The sequence below is a fragment of the Mytilus californianus genome, unplaced genomic scaffold (assembly GCF_021869535.1).
Source record: "Mytilus californianus isolate M0D057914Y unplaced genomic scaffold, xbMytCali1.0.p SCAF_3, whole genome shotgun sequence".
NCBI lineage: Eukaryota > Metazoa > Mollusca > Bivalvia > Mytilida > Mytilidae > Mytilus > Mytilus californianus.
In genome coordinates, this window is record NW_026262679.1 from 64,404,583 (window position 1) to 64,424,723 (window position 20,141).

Sequence of the window (20,141 nt, forward strand, 5' to 3'; positions counted from 1 at the left end):
ACATGACCTGAAGTTATATTTTACCTGTAAATCAATTAACATGATAATTATATGGCTTCACTTGTCACCTTGGGTGTCAAACATACTGGTAATCAACGATTTTTACATCAGACTAACTGCCGTTGTGTAATAAAACTTTGTATATTTATAAATGAATGTTGGGTTACTTCCCTTGATTTATCCTGTTTTAAGTTACTTTCCTTTAAATAATGTAAATTTTTAAAAGAATATAAATAAAATATAAATTGAACAAATAATCATAAAAGGATGGTAATTAAATGATTTTAAATGTCTTAGGACAAATAGAAAAATAAAAATTTGAAAATTATTTGAGGGTTCTATACTTCCTTTCAAGGCTTAAATTGAAATTTATATATTAACTATGACCCATGTATCCAGTTTGAATGTGTTACTTATCATGCATTAAAAATCTACTTGCATAAAGATTAAAATAAAAGATCTACTTGCAGATAGATAAGCAAATATTCTGATTGCAATGAATAATGGAAAAAAAGATATGACCTAAAAAATTTAAAGAACATACTTAAAAAGAAGAATGTTAGATTGAACAAGTTGAAAGTTTAAAAAGATAGAGAAAATTTATAAGTACAAGGGTACTATAAACATAATACATTCGGATGGAAAGTTGAAGAAAGCACACTTTAACAGACAATTTCTACAGCACACGGTTACATTTACGACAGAATTTATGTCGATTAAAAACCTCGTGATCTGAGTCCTAATCTACTGACCAAAATTTCCCAAACTCCTGATCTTAGTTTCACAGTCCATCATATGTACTGCAAGGTACCATACCACAAAGGGAAGGCTGGGATTGTGTTTGAGGGTGATGAATCATAAGGGGGTTCAAAAAATTTTGGGGGGAGGGGGATTTTTTTTTCCTTTTTTTTCTTTGAAATTTTCCATTTTAAATTGGTTATTTCTGATTTATATATAAAAGCAAATAATAATGATATGGTTTGAATAGATAAATTAAAATTTTTTAAGTTCTTAGACCACATTCATTCTGTGTCAGAAACCTATGCTGTGTCAAATATTTAATTACAATCCAAATTCAGTGCTGTATCAAGCTTGAATGTTGTGTCCATACTTGCCCCAACTGTTCAGGGTTCGACCTCTGCGGTCGTATCAAGCTGCGCCCCAGCGAAGCATTTTATTGATTTTTGGCCCAGTTTTCAAGTTGGTCCAAATTGGGGTCCAAAATTAAACTTTGTTTGATTTCAACAAAAATTGAATATATGGGGTTCTTTGATATGCTGAATCTAACCATGTCTTTAGAATTTTTATTTGTGGGCCCCGCTATCAAATTGGTTCATATTGAGGTCAAAAGGGTCCAAAATTAAACTTAAGTTTGATTTTAACAAAAATTGAATTCTTGGGGTTCTTTGATATGCTGAATCTAAACATGTGTTTAGATTTTTGATTTTGGGCCCAGTTTTCAAGTTGGTCCAAGTTGGGGTCCAAAATTAAACTTTGTTTGATTTCAAGAAAAATAGAATATATGGGGTTCATTGATATGCCGAATCTAACCATGTATTTTGATTTTGGAAATTGGACCATAATAGGTAAATTTAAAAATTTTAAGTTCTTAGACCACATTCTTTCTGTGTCAGAAACCTATGCTGTGTCAAATATTTAATCACAATCCAAATTCAGAGCTGTATCAAGCTTGAATGTTGTGTCCATACTTGCCCAAACTGTTCAGGGTTCGACCTCTGCGGTCGTATCAAGCTGCGCCCAGCGGAGCATTTTATTTTGAGAATAGGATGGCAGAATTTCTGAATTAAAAAAAATAGGGAGGCAGAATTATTTGAAATTTTTCACCTGCAGCTTTATAATGTTCAGTTCTAGTGAGTAAGCAATTTGTTTACATCTGCCATGTATCCAATTCCTGTTTGCCGATAGTATGAAATTTTACAACACTCATTGTACAAGGAAAATTTTTCGTCAAAGTTTTTTTGCCTGACTTATTGAAAGAAATGAAAACAACACAATATAAAGTTAATGCATTCGTAAGGCTTTTCTTGATTTACCTTCATCAGGAATACTCATAGCCGAATATTTGAAAGCCAAGGATGCATAAGAACCGAAACAGTTGAAGAGATTTATTACCAAAAAAGACTTAAAAAAATTAGCCAATTCCCTCTAAGGTCAACTTTGCCTGAGCGAGCTGAAACCTTAATTTCTAATAACTTCAAAATTTATTAACGGACAATTATAGAAAGATTTGTTAGAAATCATGTCAGTACCTCGGTACTGACTATTGAGCTGATGATACCCTCAAAATGAAAAAACAACATGTTGTATTGAAGGTGTAACAGGAGGGGGTTAATGTCGACACCTCCTGGGACTGTAGTGGCCAGTACTCCGACCCTATTCCATCATCGGGATACCTGATATCAGATTTTGGCTGAACAGAGACATAATCAAATAGAATTCAACAATTTATTTACAAATGTACAACTTTCAAATAAAACATAGTCAAATGAAATAAAAAAGAATAGTATTTAAAGCCAAATGAAATTAAATAAAAATAGTAATACAAGGCTAAAGTTAAAAAGTAAATGCAATTGTATACTTCACATTGTGTTTTCGAATTTAGTAAATTGTATCAAAATAATGCCAATGTAGTTGCTGAATATAAACTCGAGTGGAATCAGTGGATTCCTGCAAGCTGTATATTAGAGAAAGGTGGCAGTGGTATACTGCTGGCTCATATATACACGTGGGGAGTGAACTTCTCCTTGCCAGGGAAACTCTTGATTAAATCCATATCACTTTCCAAGATGTATATAATAGCACGTCCTGTCTGCTTTGTATCGATCTGATGAGTTAAACCTTTTTCAACTTATTTTTAACCGGATTTTTGAAGGAAATATCGGTTATTAAAATGGTTATATACGGCTGGGCGGTTCTGGCGGCTGCCAAACAGCGTCCGCACAATAACAGGAAAACACTTTAACAAATTTTTTTCAAATTTAAATATGTTGTTTCCTAGGACTTAATGAAGGTCTCTATTAATTTTCAAGATTTTAGTATATCTCCTTTGTGAGTTATCGCCATTTTTAGTATCCAAAAGTAGAATTTTAAAATATTTTACTGTTGTTATCATTTTATGATTTGTCTTATCTCAGAATAAAAATTGGAGTGACAGATTTATTTGAAAATTATCTATTTCCTAAGCGGTAATGATTATAAGCTATATCATTAGACATTTTGAAGATTATTACATTATTAATTATGTTAGAGTACTATGTTAAACAACCATAGTTCTGTTCAATTAGATATTATAAATATTTCAGCATATGATAATGATTTATTTTCATTATTGATTAGATTTTTGAAATATTTTAGCATATGATAATCATTGGAGTGACAGATTTATTTGAAAATTTTCTGTTTTCTGATAAGATCTGTAGGACTGTATATATACATTTTGAAACTTACTAGTATTACTGTATAAATCAAGTTTGGAATTTACTGTTCATTATTAGACATTTTGTAGATAATTAAGTGTCCGTTAATCATATATATTCTTACCCCTATCCCCCCCCCCCCCCTTCAATTTGATAATGTGCTTTTATCTTGTAAACGGTTGAGATCCCTACTCCTAAACCATATATATTCTTGTATGGGACAATAAAACAAATCAAATGAAATATTGTGATTATCCTCAGGCTCACAGCTACCCTCCTTTTTTTTGAAAACTTGTAAATGTGCAAGCTCCCCACCCTGAAACCATATATATTCTTGTATGTTACAAATCGAATGAAATAAAAGGTGAGTCCCCTGGGGTCACCCCCAGTGTGTCTGTTTGAGAACTTGTAAATGGTCGAGATCCACACCCCTAAACCATATATATTTTTGTATGGAACAATAAAAGAAATCAAATGAAATATAGGGGATGTCAATTGTTGTAACCCCCCACCCCCTTCTGTTTGAGAAATTGTAAACGGTTGAGATCCCCACCCCTAAACCATATTTATTCTTGTATGGGACAATAAAACAAATGAAATAAAATTTAGGGGAAGTCCAAGAGGGTTAACCCCACCCCCTTCTTTTTGAAAACTTGTAAACAGTTGAGATCCCCACCCCAAAACCATATATAATCTTTTTTGGGACAATAAAACAAATAAAATGAAATTTAGGGGATGTCCCCTGGGGTAACCCCCACCCCCTTTTTTTTGAAAATTTGTAAACAGTCAAGATCCCCACCCTGAAACAATTTTTCTTCTTGTATATTACAATAAAACAAATCAAATGAAATAAAAGTCAAGTCCCCTGGGGTCACCCCCACCTTTTTTTCCTGTTTAAGAACTTGTAAACGATTAAGATCCCTCACCCCTAAACCATATATATTCTTGTATGGGACAATAATCCCCACCTTCTTTCTGTTTAAGAACTTGTAAACGGTTGAGATCCCCTCCCCTAAACCATATATATTCTTGTATGGGACAATAAAACTAATCAAATGAAATATAGGGGAAGTCCATTGGGGTAACCCCTACCCCCCTTTTTTTTGATAACTTGTAAACTGTCATGATTCCCACCCAGAAACCATATATATTCTTGTATGGGACAATACATCAAATCAAATGATATATAGGGGAAGTCCATGGGGGTAAACCCTACCCCTTCTTTTTGGAAACTTGTAAATGGTTGAGATCCCCACCCCTAAACCACCATGAGACAATAAAATAAAGCAAATTAAATTTAGGGGAAGTCCCCTGGGGTAACGGTCACCGTAACCCCTACTCTCCTTTTTTTTGAAAACTTGTAAATGGTCAAGATCCCCACCGCGAAACCATATATATTCTTGTATGTTACAATAAAACAAATGAAATGAAATAAAAGGTGAGTTCCTTGGGGTCATTCCCACCTTCTTCCTTTATAAGAACTTGTAAATGGTTGAGATCCCCGCCCCTAAACCATATATATCCTTGTATGGGACAAAAAAACAAATCAGATGAAATAAAGGGCAGGTCCCCTGGGAAAATTAATCAGTTTGTGTGTGTTATATTTGAACATAAATTAAATATATATAGGGTTCTTTAAGTGCTGAATCTAAACTTGTTTTTAATTAGATAATAATCTATTTTTATTATGAGATAAAGTTTTTGACATTGATAGATAAGTTGCAGATCTGTATTATTTTTTGACACATGAAAGAAACAATATTAGCAACTATTAATTAAATTTGATTATAATATGGAAATAGATATAACATGATATCTGATTTTAGAGAAGTATTTTGCCGGTTTTTTATTGGTTTATGTAAATAAGTTTGAGTTATTTGTTTTGAAAAGTGATGTGTTTAATTGATAGATATGAAATCATATCTAATTTTAGAGATTTATGAGTGGTTAAGTCATATCTAATTTTAGAGAATTATTTAAGTGTTTTGTTACTGGTTCATGGAAATAAATTTGAATTATTGGCGAAATAGCATTGGTAAATTGTTTGAAACTTTTTTGGTAGGCTGTGTGTCTGTCTGTCTGTCTGTCTATCTGTCTCTCTGTCTGTTTGTACTTCAGTTTGGCATATCAGTTTGCCACACTTTTATGCCTGCGCTGTAGTTAAGGGGGCATTAAGTTTTACCCTTGTCTGTCTGTAAGTACGTATGCTGTATGTCCCAAAATTGGTTTTCGTTCTCTATGGGACAATAAAACAAATCAAATGAAATATAGGGGAAGTCCATTGGGGTAACTACCACCCCCTTTCTTTCTGATAACTTGTAAATGGTCAAGATCCCCACCCTGAAACCATATATGTTCTTGTATGTTACAATAAAACAAATCAAATGAAATAAAAGGCTAGTCCCCTGGGGTTACTCCCACATTCTTCCTGTTTAAGAACTTGTAAACGATTGAGATCCCCACCCCTAAACCATATATAATCTTGCATGGGACAATAAAACAAATCAAATGAAATTTAGGGGAAGGGATGTCCTCTGGTGTAACCCCCAACCCCCTTCTTTTTGAAAACTTGTAAACGGTCAAGATCCCCACCCCAAAAACCATATACATGTATATTCTTGTATGTGACAACAAAACAAATCAAATGAAATAAAAGGCGAGTCCCCTGGGGTCACCCCCACTCCCTCCTGTTTGAGAACTTGAAAACGGTCAAGATCCCCACCCCTAAACCATAAATATTCTTTGTACGGGACAATAACACAAATCAAATGAAATATAGGGGAAGTCCATGGGGGTCACCCCAACCCCCCTTCGTTTTGAAAACTTGTAAACGGTCAAGATCCCCACCCCAAAAACCATATATATTGTTGTATGGGACAATAAAACAAATCTAATGAAATAAAAGGTGAGTCCCCTGGGGTCACCCCATCCCATTCTGTTTAAGAACTTGTAAACCGTCGAGATCCCCACCCCTAAACCATATATATTCTTGAATGGGACAATAAAACAAATCAAATGATATATAGGGGAAGTCCATGGGGGTCACCCCCACCCCTTTCTTTTTGATAACTTGTTAACAGGCGAGATCCCAACCCTAAACCATATGTATTCTTGAATGGGACAATAAAACAAATCAAATGAAATTGAGGGGGAGTCCCCTGGGGTCACCCCCATCCCCCTTTTTTTTTTGAAAACTTGTAAATGGTCAAAATCTCCACCCCGAAACCATATATATTCTTGTATGGGACAATAAAACAAATCAAATGAAATACAAGGTGAGAGCCCTGGGGTCACCCCACCCCCTCTTCTTTTTGATAACTTGTAAACAGTCGAGATCGCCACCCCTAAACCATATATATTCTTGAATGGGACAATAAAACAAATCAAATGAAATTGAGGGGGGGTCCCCTGGGGTCACCCCACCCCCTTTTTTAGCTCACCTGACCTGAAAGGTCAAGTGAGCTTTTCTCATCACTTTGCGTCCGTCGTCCTTCGTCCTGCGTCCGTCGTCCGTCGTCCGTCGTCCGTAAACTTTTACAAAAATCTTCTCCTCTGAAACTACTAGGCCAAATTTAACCAAACTTGGCCACAATCATCATTGGGGTATCTAGTTTTAAAAATGTGTGGCGTGACCTGGTCAACCAACCAAGATGGCCGCCACGGCTAAAAATAGAACATAGGGGTAAAATGCAGTTTTTAGCTTATAACTCAAAAACCAAAGCATTAAGAGCAAATCTGACATGGGGTAAAATTGTTCATCAGGTCAAGATCTATCTGCCCTGAAATTTTCAGATGAATCGGACAACCCGTTATTGGGTTGCTGCCCCTGAATTGGTAATTTTAAGGAAATTTTGCTGTTTTTGGTTATTATCTTGAATATTATTATAGATAGAGATAAACTGTAAACAGCAATAATGTTCAGCAAAGTAAGATTAACAAATAAGTCAACATGACTGAAATGGTCAGTTGACCCCTTTAGGAGTTATTGCCCTTTATAGTCAATTTTTAACCATTTTTCGTAAATCTTAGTTATCTTTTACAAAAATCTTCTCCTCTGAAACAACTGGGCCAAACTAAACCAAACTTGGCCACAATCATCATTGGGGTATCTAGTTTAAAAAATGTGTGGCGTGACCCGGCCAACCAACCAAGATGGCGGCCACAGCTAAAAATAAAACATAGGGGTAAAATGCAGTTTTTGGCTTATAACTCAAAAACCAAAGCATTTAGAGCAAATCTGACATGAAGTAAAATTGTTTATCAGGTCAAGATCTATCTGCCCTGAAATTTTCAGATGAATTGAACAACCTGTTGTTGGGTTGCTGCCCCTGAATTGGTAATTTTAAGGAAATTTTGCTGTTTTTGGTTATTATCTTGAATATTATTATAGATAGAGATAAACTGTAAACAGCAATAATGTTCAGCAAAGTAAGATTAACAAATAAGTCAACATGACTGAAATGGTCAGTTGACCCCTTTAGGAGTTATTGCCCTTTATAGTCAATTTTTAACAATTTTTCGTAAATCTTAGTAATCTTTTACAAAAATCTTCTCCTCTGAAACTACGTGGCCAAATTAAACCAAACTTGGCCACAATCATCATTTGGTTATCTAGTTTTAAAAATGTGTGGCGTGACCTGGTCAACCAACCAAGATGGCCGCCACTGCTAAAAATAGAACATAGGGGTAAAATTCAGTTTTTGGCTTTTAACTCAAAAACCAAAGCATTTAAAGCAAATCTGACATGAAGTAAAATTGTTTATCAGGTCAAGATCTATCTGCCCTGAAATTTTCAGATGAATCGTTGCTGCCTTTGAATTGGTAATTTTAAGGTAATTTTGCTGTCTTTGGTTATTATCTTGAATATTATTATAGATAGAGATAAACTGTAAAAAACAATAAATGTCGGCAAAGTAAGATCTACAAATAAGTCAACATGACCGAAATTGTCAGTTGACCCCTTTAGGAGTTATTGCCCTTTATAGTCAATTTTTAACCATTTTTTCGTAAATCTTAGTAATCTTTTACAAAAATCTTCTCCTCTGAAACTACTGGGCCAAGTTAATTATAGATAGAGATAATTGTAAGCAGGAAAAATGTTCAGTAAATTAAGATGTACAAACACATCACCATCACCAAAACACAATTTTGTCATGAATCCATCTGCGTCCTTTATTTAATATTCACATAGACCAAGGTGAGCGACACAGGCTCTTTAGAGCCTCTAGTTTTGAAAACTTGTAAACTGTCAAGATCCCCACCCCAAAGCCATATATATTCTTGTATGGGACAATAAAACAAATAAAATGAAATATAAGGCGAGTCCCCTGGGGTCTCACCCACCCCCTCCTGTTTAAGTACTTGTAAATGGTCGAGATCCCCACCCCTAAACCATATATATTCTTTTATCGCACCGCAGGTAAATTATATCGTTGTGATTGGTTTAACGCTGTCATGTGGTCACCCCCTATGGATCCGTAGAGGGTTAGTAAATTTCATAGGGGGTTCATGACGTCACGTCTACTGTTAATAGTGACGTCATCTATTAATGTTGTTGTGTTTTATTGTTTATTTCTCTACTAAACACAGCGGAAAAAAGTCTCGCGGGCGATAAATTCATTATACAGTTAACTACTGACCCCCTACGGAACATCACACCGCGGGTCAATTATCACGTTGTGATTGGTTTAAGGCAGTCACGTGGCGACCCCTTATGCATCCGTAGGGGGTTAGTATATTTCATAGGGGGTTCATGACGTCACGTCTACTGTAAATGGTGACGTCATCTATTAATGTTGTTGTGTTTCATTGTTTATGTTTCTACAAAACGCAGCAGAAAAAGTCCTGGGTGCAATAAATTCGTTATACGGTTCACTACTGACCCCCTACAGACCATAGAGGGTGAATAAAATCCATAGGAGATTCGGCCTTCGGCCTCACCCCCTATGGATTTTACTAACCCTCTATGGATCCGTAGGGGGTCAGTAGCGAACCATATAACTTATAGTATGGGACAATAAAACAAATCAAATGAAATATAGGGGAAGTCCATGGGGGTCACCCCCACCCCCCTTCTTTTTTGAATATTGTAAAAGGTCTAGATCCCCACCCCTAAACCATATATATTCTTGAATGGGACAATAAAACAAATCAAATGAAATTAAGGGGAAATCCCCTGGGGTAACCCCCACCCCCCCTTCTTTTTGAAAACTTGTAAACGGTCAAGATCCCCACGCGGAAACCATATATATTCTTGTATGGGACCATAAAACAAATCAAATGATATATAAGGTGAGTCCCCTGGGGTCACCCCACCCCCCTCCTGTTTAAAAACTTGTAAACGGTTGAGATCCCCACCCCTAAACCATATATATTCTTGTACCGGACAAAAAAACAAATCATATGAAATAAAGGGAGAGTCCCCTGGGGATCACACCCCCCCTTTTGAGAACTTGTAAACGGTCGGGATCTCCACCCCTTAACCATATAAATTCCTGTTCGTAATTTCAAGAAGATTTGAATGACATTCAGGGTATATCCATAGGCGTCACTAATGCATATCATAAACCAATTTGTACTGGACATTGCCCAATGTCAAGCGACAATGGGAATGACGAATTATTGGAGCTTTGTTTGGGAGACTTCGTAACAGCATTCTGTAACAATTATTTCTTGTTACTGATAAGTTTTATAGATTTTGAAATGACATTGTATTAATGATAAATAAAATTTTGGATTTTTTTCTTCTTTTCTTTGGTAAATTGTTTGTAGAATTTTGTGGCAAGTTTGTTTGTTATTCTGTAAAAACTAATTTTCTGAATGCTATATATTTTTTTTTATGAAGTAAACTCCTTTAAAAACTAAGCTTATATTGTCTATTAATAAACATATATTTAGATTTCTGATTTTGGGCCCACTTTTCAAGTTGGTCGAAATTGGGGTCCAAAATTAAACTGTGTTTGATTTCAACATAAATTGAATATATATAGGGTTCTTTGAAATGCTTAATCTAAACCTGTTTTTCTTTTCATTATTAATAAGATAATACCACATTGAGGTCCAAAGGGTCCTAAATTATACTTTTGATTAATTTCATCAAAAATTGAATTCTTTGGTTCTTTGATATGCTGATTCTAACAATGTTTGAGTGTTAAATCATATCTAATTTTAGAGAACTTAGTCATCACTGGTTGTTGTTATTATATTATTGATTATAATTTGAAAAATTGCATCATATCCAGTTTGAGTTAATTCCCTTTGCACATAAAATATTATGGATAAAATTAACCTGTGTTTCATTTCAACATAAATTAAATATGTATAGGGTTCTTTCAAATGCTGAATCTAAACCTGTATTTAAATATTAGATTTTTGGGCCCAGTTTTCAAGTTGGTCCAAATCAGGGTCCAAAATTAAACTTTGTTTGATTCAACAAAAAAATAATTGATGGGGTTCTTTGAAATGCTGAATCTAACCATGTATTGAGAGATTTTGGATTGTGGGCTCCTTTATCAAATAGGTCCACATTGAGGTCCAAAGGGTCTTAAATTAAATTTTGTCTGATTTTATCAAAAATTGAATTCTTGGGGTTCTTTGATATGCTGATTCTGATATGTACTTAGATTTTTGATATTGGACCATAATAGGTATTTAAATGTCCAATTTCAAGTATTTCAGTTCTTAAAACCACATTCATTTTGTGTCACAAACCTATGCTGTGTCAAATATTCAATCACAATCCAAATTCAGAGCTGTTTTAAGCTTAAATGTAGTGTCCATACTTGCTCAACTGTTCAGGGTTCGACCTCTGCAGGAAAATCTGGTTTGCTGTCACTCTGACAGCCTCTTGTTATAGTTTGTTCTTATGTTGTGCTGTTACACTACTGTCCCAGGTTAGCGGAGGGTTGAGCACTCACAAACATGTTTAACCCTGCCACATTCTTTATATGCCTGTAGTTCAGTGGTTCATGTTGTTTTGTTATAAATTAGGTCGTTAATTTCTCAATTGAATTGTTTCATATTTTTCATGTCAGGGCTTATTATAGCTGACTATACAGTATGGGTTTTTCTCATTGTTGAAGGCTGGACGGTTGCCTATAATTGATTCCATCCACTTCATTTGAACTTTGGTGGATAGTTGTCTCATTGGCAATCATACTACATTTCCTTATTTTTATATTGAGAGTACTCGCAGTTACTGACAGCTAGTTCAAAGCCAAAAACAACTAATCAAAAAATCATGTATCTAAGACTAAATGTTGAGTTGTAGGGAGTAAGCAATTTTCATGTCTTGTCCTGTAGCCACTTTCTGTTTGCCGATAGTTGAAATTTTTCAATCCATATTGTACAGGGAAAATTTTTGTGAAAGTCTTCTTGGCTTCATTGAAAGGGAATGATCAGTTATGCTCCAGTATATGTGTTACCTAAATCAATTGCATGCAGAGATGCAGGTCCAGACTGGGTATTGGTCTTGTTTTGTCTTGAATTAGAAATACATATTTGTATAGGAAATGTTACCCTGTTTTACAATGCTTAAAAAAGTATAATCTCATTTCATTAAAAACCCAAATATTCCTAGGAAAATGCATAGACATCAGAAAATGTGATCTTTTGTCATTACTTTAATTTCTATCTGCCTGCATAAGTCCTGAACACTTTGAACTTTAAGATTTGACCTGCTGATGTAAATGGATATTTGATATAATTTGAGTGACAAATTTATTAGAAAATTTTGTGTTTTCTAAGGGGTGTAGCTGATAAGCTGATTTTCAATCCATCATCATTTTGATGCGATTTCTTGTGGATAAATGTATGACTGTATTAATGAGGAATGATATTTTGGAAATTGTTTTTTTCATTTTTTTTTTGGTAAACTTTTTGAAGAACTTCGAGGTATGTTTGTTTGATTTTCTGTATACATTAATTTGCAGAATGCTATATTTATTAATGGACAATTTGAGCTAGGGACTCTATAAGAAGCTGAATCTAACTGTGTATTTAGATTTTGGATATTGGACCATAATAGGTATAAGTCCAATTTCAAAATTTTCAGTTCTTTGACTACATTTATTCTATGTCAGAAACCTATGATGTGTCAAATATTTAATCACAATCCAAATTCAGAGCTGTATCAAGTTTGAATGTAGTGTCCATACTTGCCCTTACTGTTCAGGGTTCGACCTCTGTGGTCGTATCAAGCTGTGCCCTGTGGAGCATTTTATTGTCAAAAAGTATAGAAGTTAGAAAGAAACGCAAAAACTATCTGCCAAATAAAATCTTCCACTAAGTCAGCATGGCCAAATTGTCACACTAGTTTTAGAATTTGTTGCCATTAAATCACTTTTTTTTATCTCAAAAATTTTAATAGATAGGTATAAACTGTTAACAGTAAAAATGATCATCAATACAAGACCTACAAAATGACTCTTAATAAGGTAAAGGAAAGAATAAATAAATAACAAAACAGCAGGTGAGCGATTCAGGCTTTTGAGAGCCTCTTGTTTGTAATTGATTAATCAACTGATGTGTTGATCTATCAAGTTTTTTGTTAAAACTGGAGATGTCTTCTGATTTTTTGTCCTGCCTGGACAAATTTGGGGAAGCCAAGGAAAACAAATTATGGATTGGGTCAGTTTATTTAATGGAAAAATCTTGTTGTAAGTCATTGATAATAATTGGTAAGCAGTCATATTATTATTATTGGTATATATAATTTCCATTGAGATTTTTTGGCCCTGCCCCCTTAGTCATGGTCTATTTTAATATTTGCATTATACTATTGAAATGACGCTCAGTTGAGAACATCTGTGTCAACAGTTCACCATACCCCACGCAACAAAGCAATGAAACTATTTTGTTGAAATTTACCACATATATCTCAATTTTCTTAATTCTATAAAATAAATTTAAAGATATAATATAAATAATTAGAAAAGTTATTACCGGTATATGAAAGTATGCATTTAAATTAAATCCTTAGTCTTTTAATGCTTTCTTTCAATTTACTTTAAATTCGAATTATTTTTTTGTGACATTATAATATTAAAGAAAAGCCTCATATTATTAATTATTTATTTGTTTTCATTTGCGTCACCATTGGTGAAAATAGGGCTTATAAGAGCTCCATCTGTCTGTGGGAAAGACCTTGGGTACAAAACTTTCACCAATTCTTAGTTTTCTTGGCTTCTATGAAAGGGAATGATTTTATATTTGATCTACAGCTTGATATTGTTGAGTTGTAGAGTGTAAGCGATTTTACTTCTGTCTGCACCCTACTCATGTTTGCCATTAGTTTGAAATTTTATAACGCTCATTGTACAAAGAAAAGTTGTTGTCAAACTTTTTTTGGCTTCTATGGATGAGAATAATCTTATTCTTTGTCTGAAGCTTGATAATGTTGAGTTGTAGGGTGGAAGCAATTTTTACATCAGCAGTGCCACCACTTCCTGTTTGCAGATAGTTTGAAAATTGACAAAAGTCATTGTATTAGAAACATTTTTTCACCAAACTCTTTTTTGGCTTCATCAAGGAATTATCAGTTATGCTTTAGTAAATTAGTATGTATGTTGCCTCAATCAATATTGCATGCAGAAACAATCCAGACCCTGTATTTTTCTTGTTTGTTTAAATAAGACATTATGTAAATGATGCCCTATTACTATTAAAATATGATTATGAATACTCTACGTAAGTCTTTGGAAACTGTGTTAAAACCTATAATTCTGATTAATGTGTCCATGTGTTTATCCGGTATGCACAAAAACGAAAGTTTAAAAAAAAATAAAAAACAGAAATTTGCAATGTCATTACATGTACTGAAGTTTCATTAGATTTAGAACTCTTTTATTTATGTTGACCTTTGTCATTTGATTGCTGTGTCAAAGTAATAGACATTTACTATCAAATCTGATATCATATTCATAAAACATAACTTTTTATTGTAAACACCTAATTCAGTAGATTTACTTCACATTTTAAGGTTGATGCAAACTTCTTTGAATGTTCACAAGATCTGACACATGATTATCATGTAAGATTGTTTGCAGTACCAACTGGGGAAAAAACAAGAGAGGTTTGTAGTTCATAATAGTTTGTTTATTAGAAAAAAAGACACAGCAATGATTTAACTCAAAAGGTAATACTATGGATGATTAAATACATTTTCTTCTAGATTGTTAAATACATTTTAATCTTGGGACCTTATTTGTTCTGAAATTCAATGGTTTTGTCTAAACGTCAAGTTAGAAAGTGTCAATCATTATACCATCACAAGTAAATGGATTTGGTTCCTTTTTGAAAGGTATTAGAAGTCACAACAAAAGAAAACTCCAAGAATATTTATTTTTTATTACTAGTAATATAAGATGTGGGATGTCAATGAGAGAGTACCAACAACACAGAAGAGTAAAAGATGTCATGATGTCAACATACAGTCTTCATCAATAGATAATTGTCCAGTATACAATATTGCAAGCTCCAAATTACCTGAGCCTTGAAAAGTCGTGAATAAATTTTACAGATGCTGTATATAGATATGCCATCATCATCAAATTTCATGAAGGATAAATCATTCAGATATGACTGAAGACAACCTATGACAAGGTGTCTGACTTGGGCAAGCACACATGTAATGGGGTTAGACTAATTTCTTAAACACCCATCCTATGATCCTATCCCTTATTGAACTCTTTCAGTGGATAAACAAAATGTACATAGAAGAAAATATACAACAAATCCTCTTAAAAAGCACTGAACTCAAACCAATATAATATAACAATAAAAACACAGATATATATAAAACAATAACAAATAGTACTTTATCAAAGTGTTTTACTAAGACAGGGCCCTAGCACCGGTTTTAGTGGAATTCTTTGCAAACTGAAATAATTCATGGTAGACTTTGTGCCATGTTTGACTGATTTTTGGAATGTAGATATAGTAGTACTTTTTTGGTAATTTGTTGTAATATCGTACTAACATTTAATTGTCTGTTTTTATACTGTTAACTGTATTTCTTCTTGTTCAGTGTAAGTATTTTTGTAGTTTTGAAAAGTATATAACACTTTAGAAAGCTTCCAGCAAAACAGTTACCTACTTGAAAAACTTTTCACTTGAAATTAAAAACTTGCCTCAAGTAAGTCCAACTTATACTGACCTATGTGTCTATGAACAAAAGTCCTCAATGTCATAATATGTCATATAATGAGCTCATAGTTGTTTAATAATATTTTAATTACCCCTTTCTCTTTCAGATCTCTATTTGAATATCATGATATGTAAAATTAAGTTTTTATTTGAAAATCTTTGTTTGAAACAAGGTGGTGATGAATAGAAATTGCATTCTTATAAAGGAGTAACTGACTCATAATTTTGGCCTGAAAAATCTGAAAATTATTAACTGCAATAATGTTGTGAAAATTTGATGAAAACATATTTTAATATGCCCAATTGTTTTTCACTAATCAGGACTGCTTCATTAGTGACATATTTGTGATGTCATAAATGTAGGTGAATTTCATTAAAACCTGATTTTTTGCATAATTTGGAAAAATTTATGACAATTTTGTGAAAAATTAATGGTTACACCACCCCGAATCCACAAATATTATTGCTGAAATATTCTTTATATACCATATTCTTTACTTTTCAACCAAAATTTCATTGGGAGAGGGGTGCCGCCAAATATGAATTCATGAAAAAAGGTGACAAATTTCTACAAAAATGGACTAGAATGAAATTTATTCCTTATTCATGCTAATATATTTATGATATATGAAGCAGATATACATTTTTTTTGTTCACCTGGCACCAGCACTTGGTGTCTGTCGTCTGTCTTTGTCGTCTGTTATCCATTAACTTTTACAAAGATAATTTCCTCTGAAACTACAGGGCGGAAAGTTACCAAACTTTGCCACAATTATCATTTTGGTATGTAGTTAAAAATGTGTCCATACGTGAACCTGGCCAGCAACCGCCAACCTTCATGGCCAACATGGCTAAAAATAGAACAAGGGGTAAAATGCAAATTGTGTCTATTATCTTAAAAATTGCTATAGATGGAGAAAAATCTGACATTGAGAGTAATGTTCAGAATGAGAGATCTATCTACAGTGTTTTACGTCAAAACTGTCAGACTATTTCTTATAGGAATTATTGCCTTTAAATAACAAATTTTACCAATTTTTTAATTTTTGTCGATTTTTTTAAAACTATAATAGATAAGACAAAACCTTAAAAAAAATCCAAAATGCTCAGCAAAACTTCTAATATTGATTGTTGTATAATTTATGGCTAGTGGCAAATATTTCATGCATGTTCAGGACGAATACAATTTAACAATTTATACAATAGGTAGTCCAATAAAAGGGGTTGACCGGGGTGAAGGGCCGGAAATTTGAGATGCAATTGAAAATTTCAGGTATAGTAGATAAGGATAGAAATTTAGCCTTACAACAGGCCACCTAGGACCCCTCAAATAGTTGTTACAAGGGTTCTTAAGGGCATATGATATAGTCACAGATAATAATGCATCCAAATTTAAAAGTTTTTTGCAAATCACCAATAAATTGGTATATGACAGCAATTCGTAAATCATGCTGTTATACAGCAGGAAAAGCTGCACAACAATTTTGCATAAGGAATACACTGCTATGTTATTTAGCACCAAAAAGGGAAAATTGGATCTCCAGCATTTAGGAAACTAGGTTTTCAATTTCTAGCTTATAAATTAACACATTTTTCTTATGCAATCAACTATGTACAACTTCAAGAATATTATATTGAAATAAACACTAACATACTTTTTTTGTATTTGCATTAACTATTTACAGCTTTTTATTAGCTCACCTGGCCCGAAGGGCCAAGTGAGCTTTTCTCATCACTTGGCGTCCGTCGTCCTCCGTCGTCGTTAGCTTTTTACAAAAATCTTCTCCTCTGAAACCACTGGGCCAAATTTAACCAAACTTGGCCACAATCATCATTAGGGTATTTAGTTTAAAAAATGTGTCCGATGACCCCGCCAACCAACCAAGATGGCCGCCATGGCTAAAAATAGAACATAGGGGTAAGATGTAGACTTTGGCTTATATCTCTGAAACCAAAGCATTTAGAGTAAATCTGACAGGGTTAAACTGATTATCAGGTCAAGATCTATCTGCCCTGAAGTTTTCAGACAAATCTGACATCCTGTTGTTGGGTTGCTGCCTCTGAATTGGTAATTTTAAGGAAATTTTGCAGTTTTTGGTTATTATCTTGAATATTTTATAGATAGAGATAAACTGTAAACAGCAATTATGTTCAGCAAAGTAAGATCTACAAATAAGTTGTCATGACCAAAATTGTCAGTCGACCCCTTTAGGAGTTATTGACCTTAATAGTCAATTTTTAACAATTTTTTGTAAATTTTTGTAATCTTTTACAAAATTCTTCTTCTCTGAAACTACTGAGACACATTTAACCATACTTGACCATAATCATTATTAGGGTATCTAGTTTAAAAAATTTGTCCGATGACCCCGTCTTCCAACCATCATGGCCGACTTGGTTAAAAATAGAAAATAGGGGTAAAATGCAGTTTTTGGTTTATATCTCTGAAACTAAAGCATTTAGAGCAAATCTGACAGGTGGAAAAAATCAGATTTAGATTTATCTGACCTGAAATTTTCAGACGAATCCGACAACCTGTTGTTGGGTTGCTGCCCCTGAGTTAGTAATTGTACAAAAATTTTGCAGTTTTTTGTTATTATCTTAGATATCATTATAATATCTAATATCTAATACTATTAATTATGATTTTAACCTTATTTTACATGATTTCCAAAGCATCAGTAAATACAGGTGAGCGACACAGGCTCTTGAGAGCCTCTAGTTACCAATAATTGTATGATTTTACAAACAATTTATTGCATTCAGCCTTCATTTTAGGTACTCTCTTAAAAGCCTATAAATTAATGAACACTTTGCAAAAAAAAAAACTGATCCATTTGTCATTTGGAACAAATAAAATATTTTTAAACTACAATGTAATAATAAAAAAACGTGTGAAAAATATATCTTTTTGTTTGAAAATTGTGTTATTTTTTAAGAAAAGTATTGAAAAATGTACTTTTGTGGTTTTACATGACATATGCAAATGTATCACTAGAATCTCTTGAAAAGTAAGTCATGATGATACATTTTCTTTGCATATTTCAATAGAGCATATTATAATTGACTGTGTCAAAATTTTAAGAAAAATCAACAAGAGATATTTTTTGTATCCTATGCCCCTAACATGCAGAGAGCTTGGCATTCTGAGGCTCTACACAAGGCATCAGATTTAACTTCCCCATTCTGCCTAGACTTGGCCGCGAATTTATACATCTGCACAACCAAACGGACAACCTATTGATTTTCAAACTGTTTTAATAAAAGATAGAGAGAAACTGTAAACAGCAGAAATGATAAGACAATATCTACGAGAAAATGAAATGATGAAAATTCTCAAATGTATTTCTAACTTGGATTATTGTACTTACATATTAAACTTAACTATTTGCAGTGGTTTTGCAACAGAATTGCCCATGATGGATTTGGAGAGAAAGTTTTACCAGAGGATGCCAGATGGCTTTGCAGAAATTATATTTGTGAGGTATGTGTCATTGAAAATGGGTTTAATATCTTGCTTCCTTCCTTCATTCATAATTGTATTGTATCACCTCAAGATAAGTGTACCTGTTGGGAATCTAGTGTAAAAAAATCCCCTGCAAACACTGAAAACTTGATCTTTTAAATGTTTTTTTTGTCCAGTTTTTCAAAATTAATTACAAACTCACAAGAAAAGGTACTGGTAAATAGAAATAATAAAGATAAATTGAAATAAAAACAAAATTTCCATATAATGTTATCATTTCCCTCCTAATATATATCAAATAATGAGAAAGCAGGCTATAGATGCTTTTGTGTAACATTGGTTTAAATGTTGCTGTGCTTTTAAATTTCTTGAGTACCATCTTCAATTAATTTTTCTACTGGCTGTATATATCTCTCTGGAAGATGCAAATTATCCTTATATATATGTCGCAAGATCATAGAAGTTCAGGAAAAAAATACCAACAAAGTCAATTGATATGCTGAAAAGATTAGCACTTTTGAAAAGTTACTAATTTGAACTGTGTTCCATCACCTATTACAATGTCCTTATATGTCTGATACTTGCTTTAAGTGTGCAATGTGTATAAGTTAAGATAGTAAGGACATACTATGTATATGTGCATATTGACAGGAAATTACGAATCAATTTTTTTTTCTATGAGTTATGTCCCCTTTGAACATAGAAATTTTGGCCTAAATATACTACTGCAACAATTTGTCATCACAAATCCTCTAAAACCAAACAACAGAATTTTATGAAATTTTTAAGTTAATTAGGACATAATATGTAGATATGCCTATTAACAAGTAAGTTTTGTCAGTTGACTTGTGTAGGAGTTATAAGTCTTCCAACTATGGAATCTGGAGAAATTTTGTTTTCCAGGTGACATTATGGGGGCATGGGGTATGTGAGTGTGCTCACAAAGGTTCTTTAATTTTTCAGAGAATTTTGGCAGAATGTAAAATTAAAGTAGCACCATTAAACCCAGATGACTCAGAAGATGAACCAGACCAAGATCGTATAAAGGAAGTGGGAGAGTCCATGTTTAGTGATGTAAATGAAGATGATATTGT

General features: G+C 33.3%; 1 protein-coding gene across 1 annotated transcript in view; it reads left to right on the plus strand.

Annotated features, from left to right (window-relative positions):
- Positions 1–20,141, plus strand: part of LOC127733115 (uncharacterized) — a 133,159-nt gene that overhangs the window by 60,342 nt on the left and 52,676 nt on the right. The window contains exons 9-11 of the mRNA XM_052242409.1: positions 14,416–14,508; positions 18,976–19,065; positions 20,011–20,139. Of these exons, the coding sequence (XP_052098369.1) occupies positions 14,416–14,508; positions 18,976–19,065; positions 20,011–20,139 (312 nt within the window). The remainder of the gene's footprint in view (positions 1–14,415; positions 14,509–18,975; positions 19,066–20,010; positions 20,140–20,141) is intronic.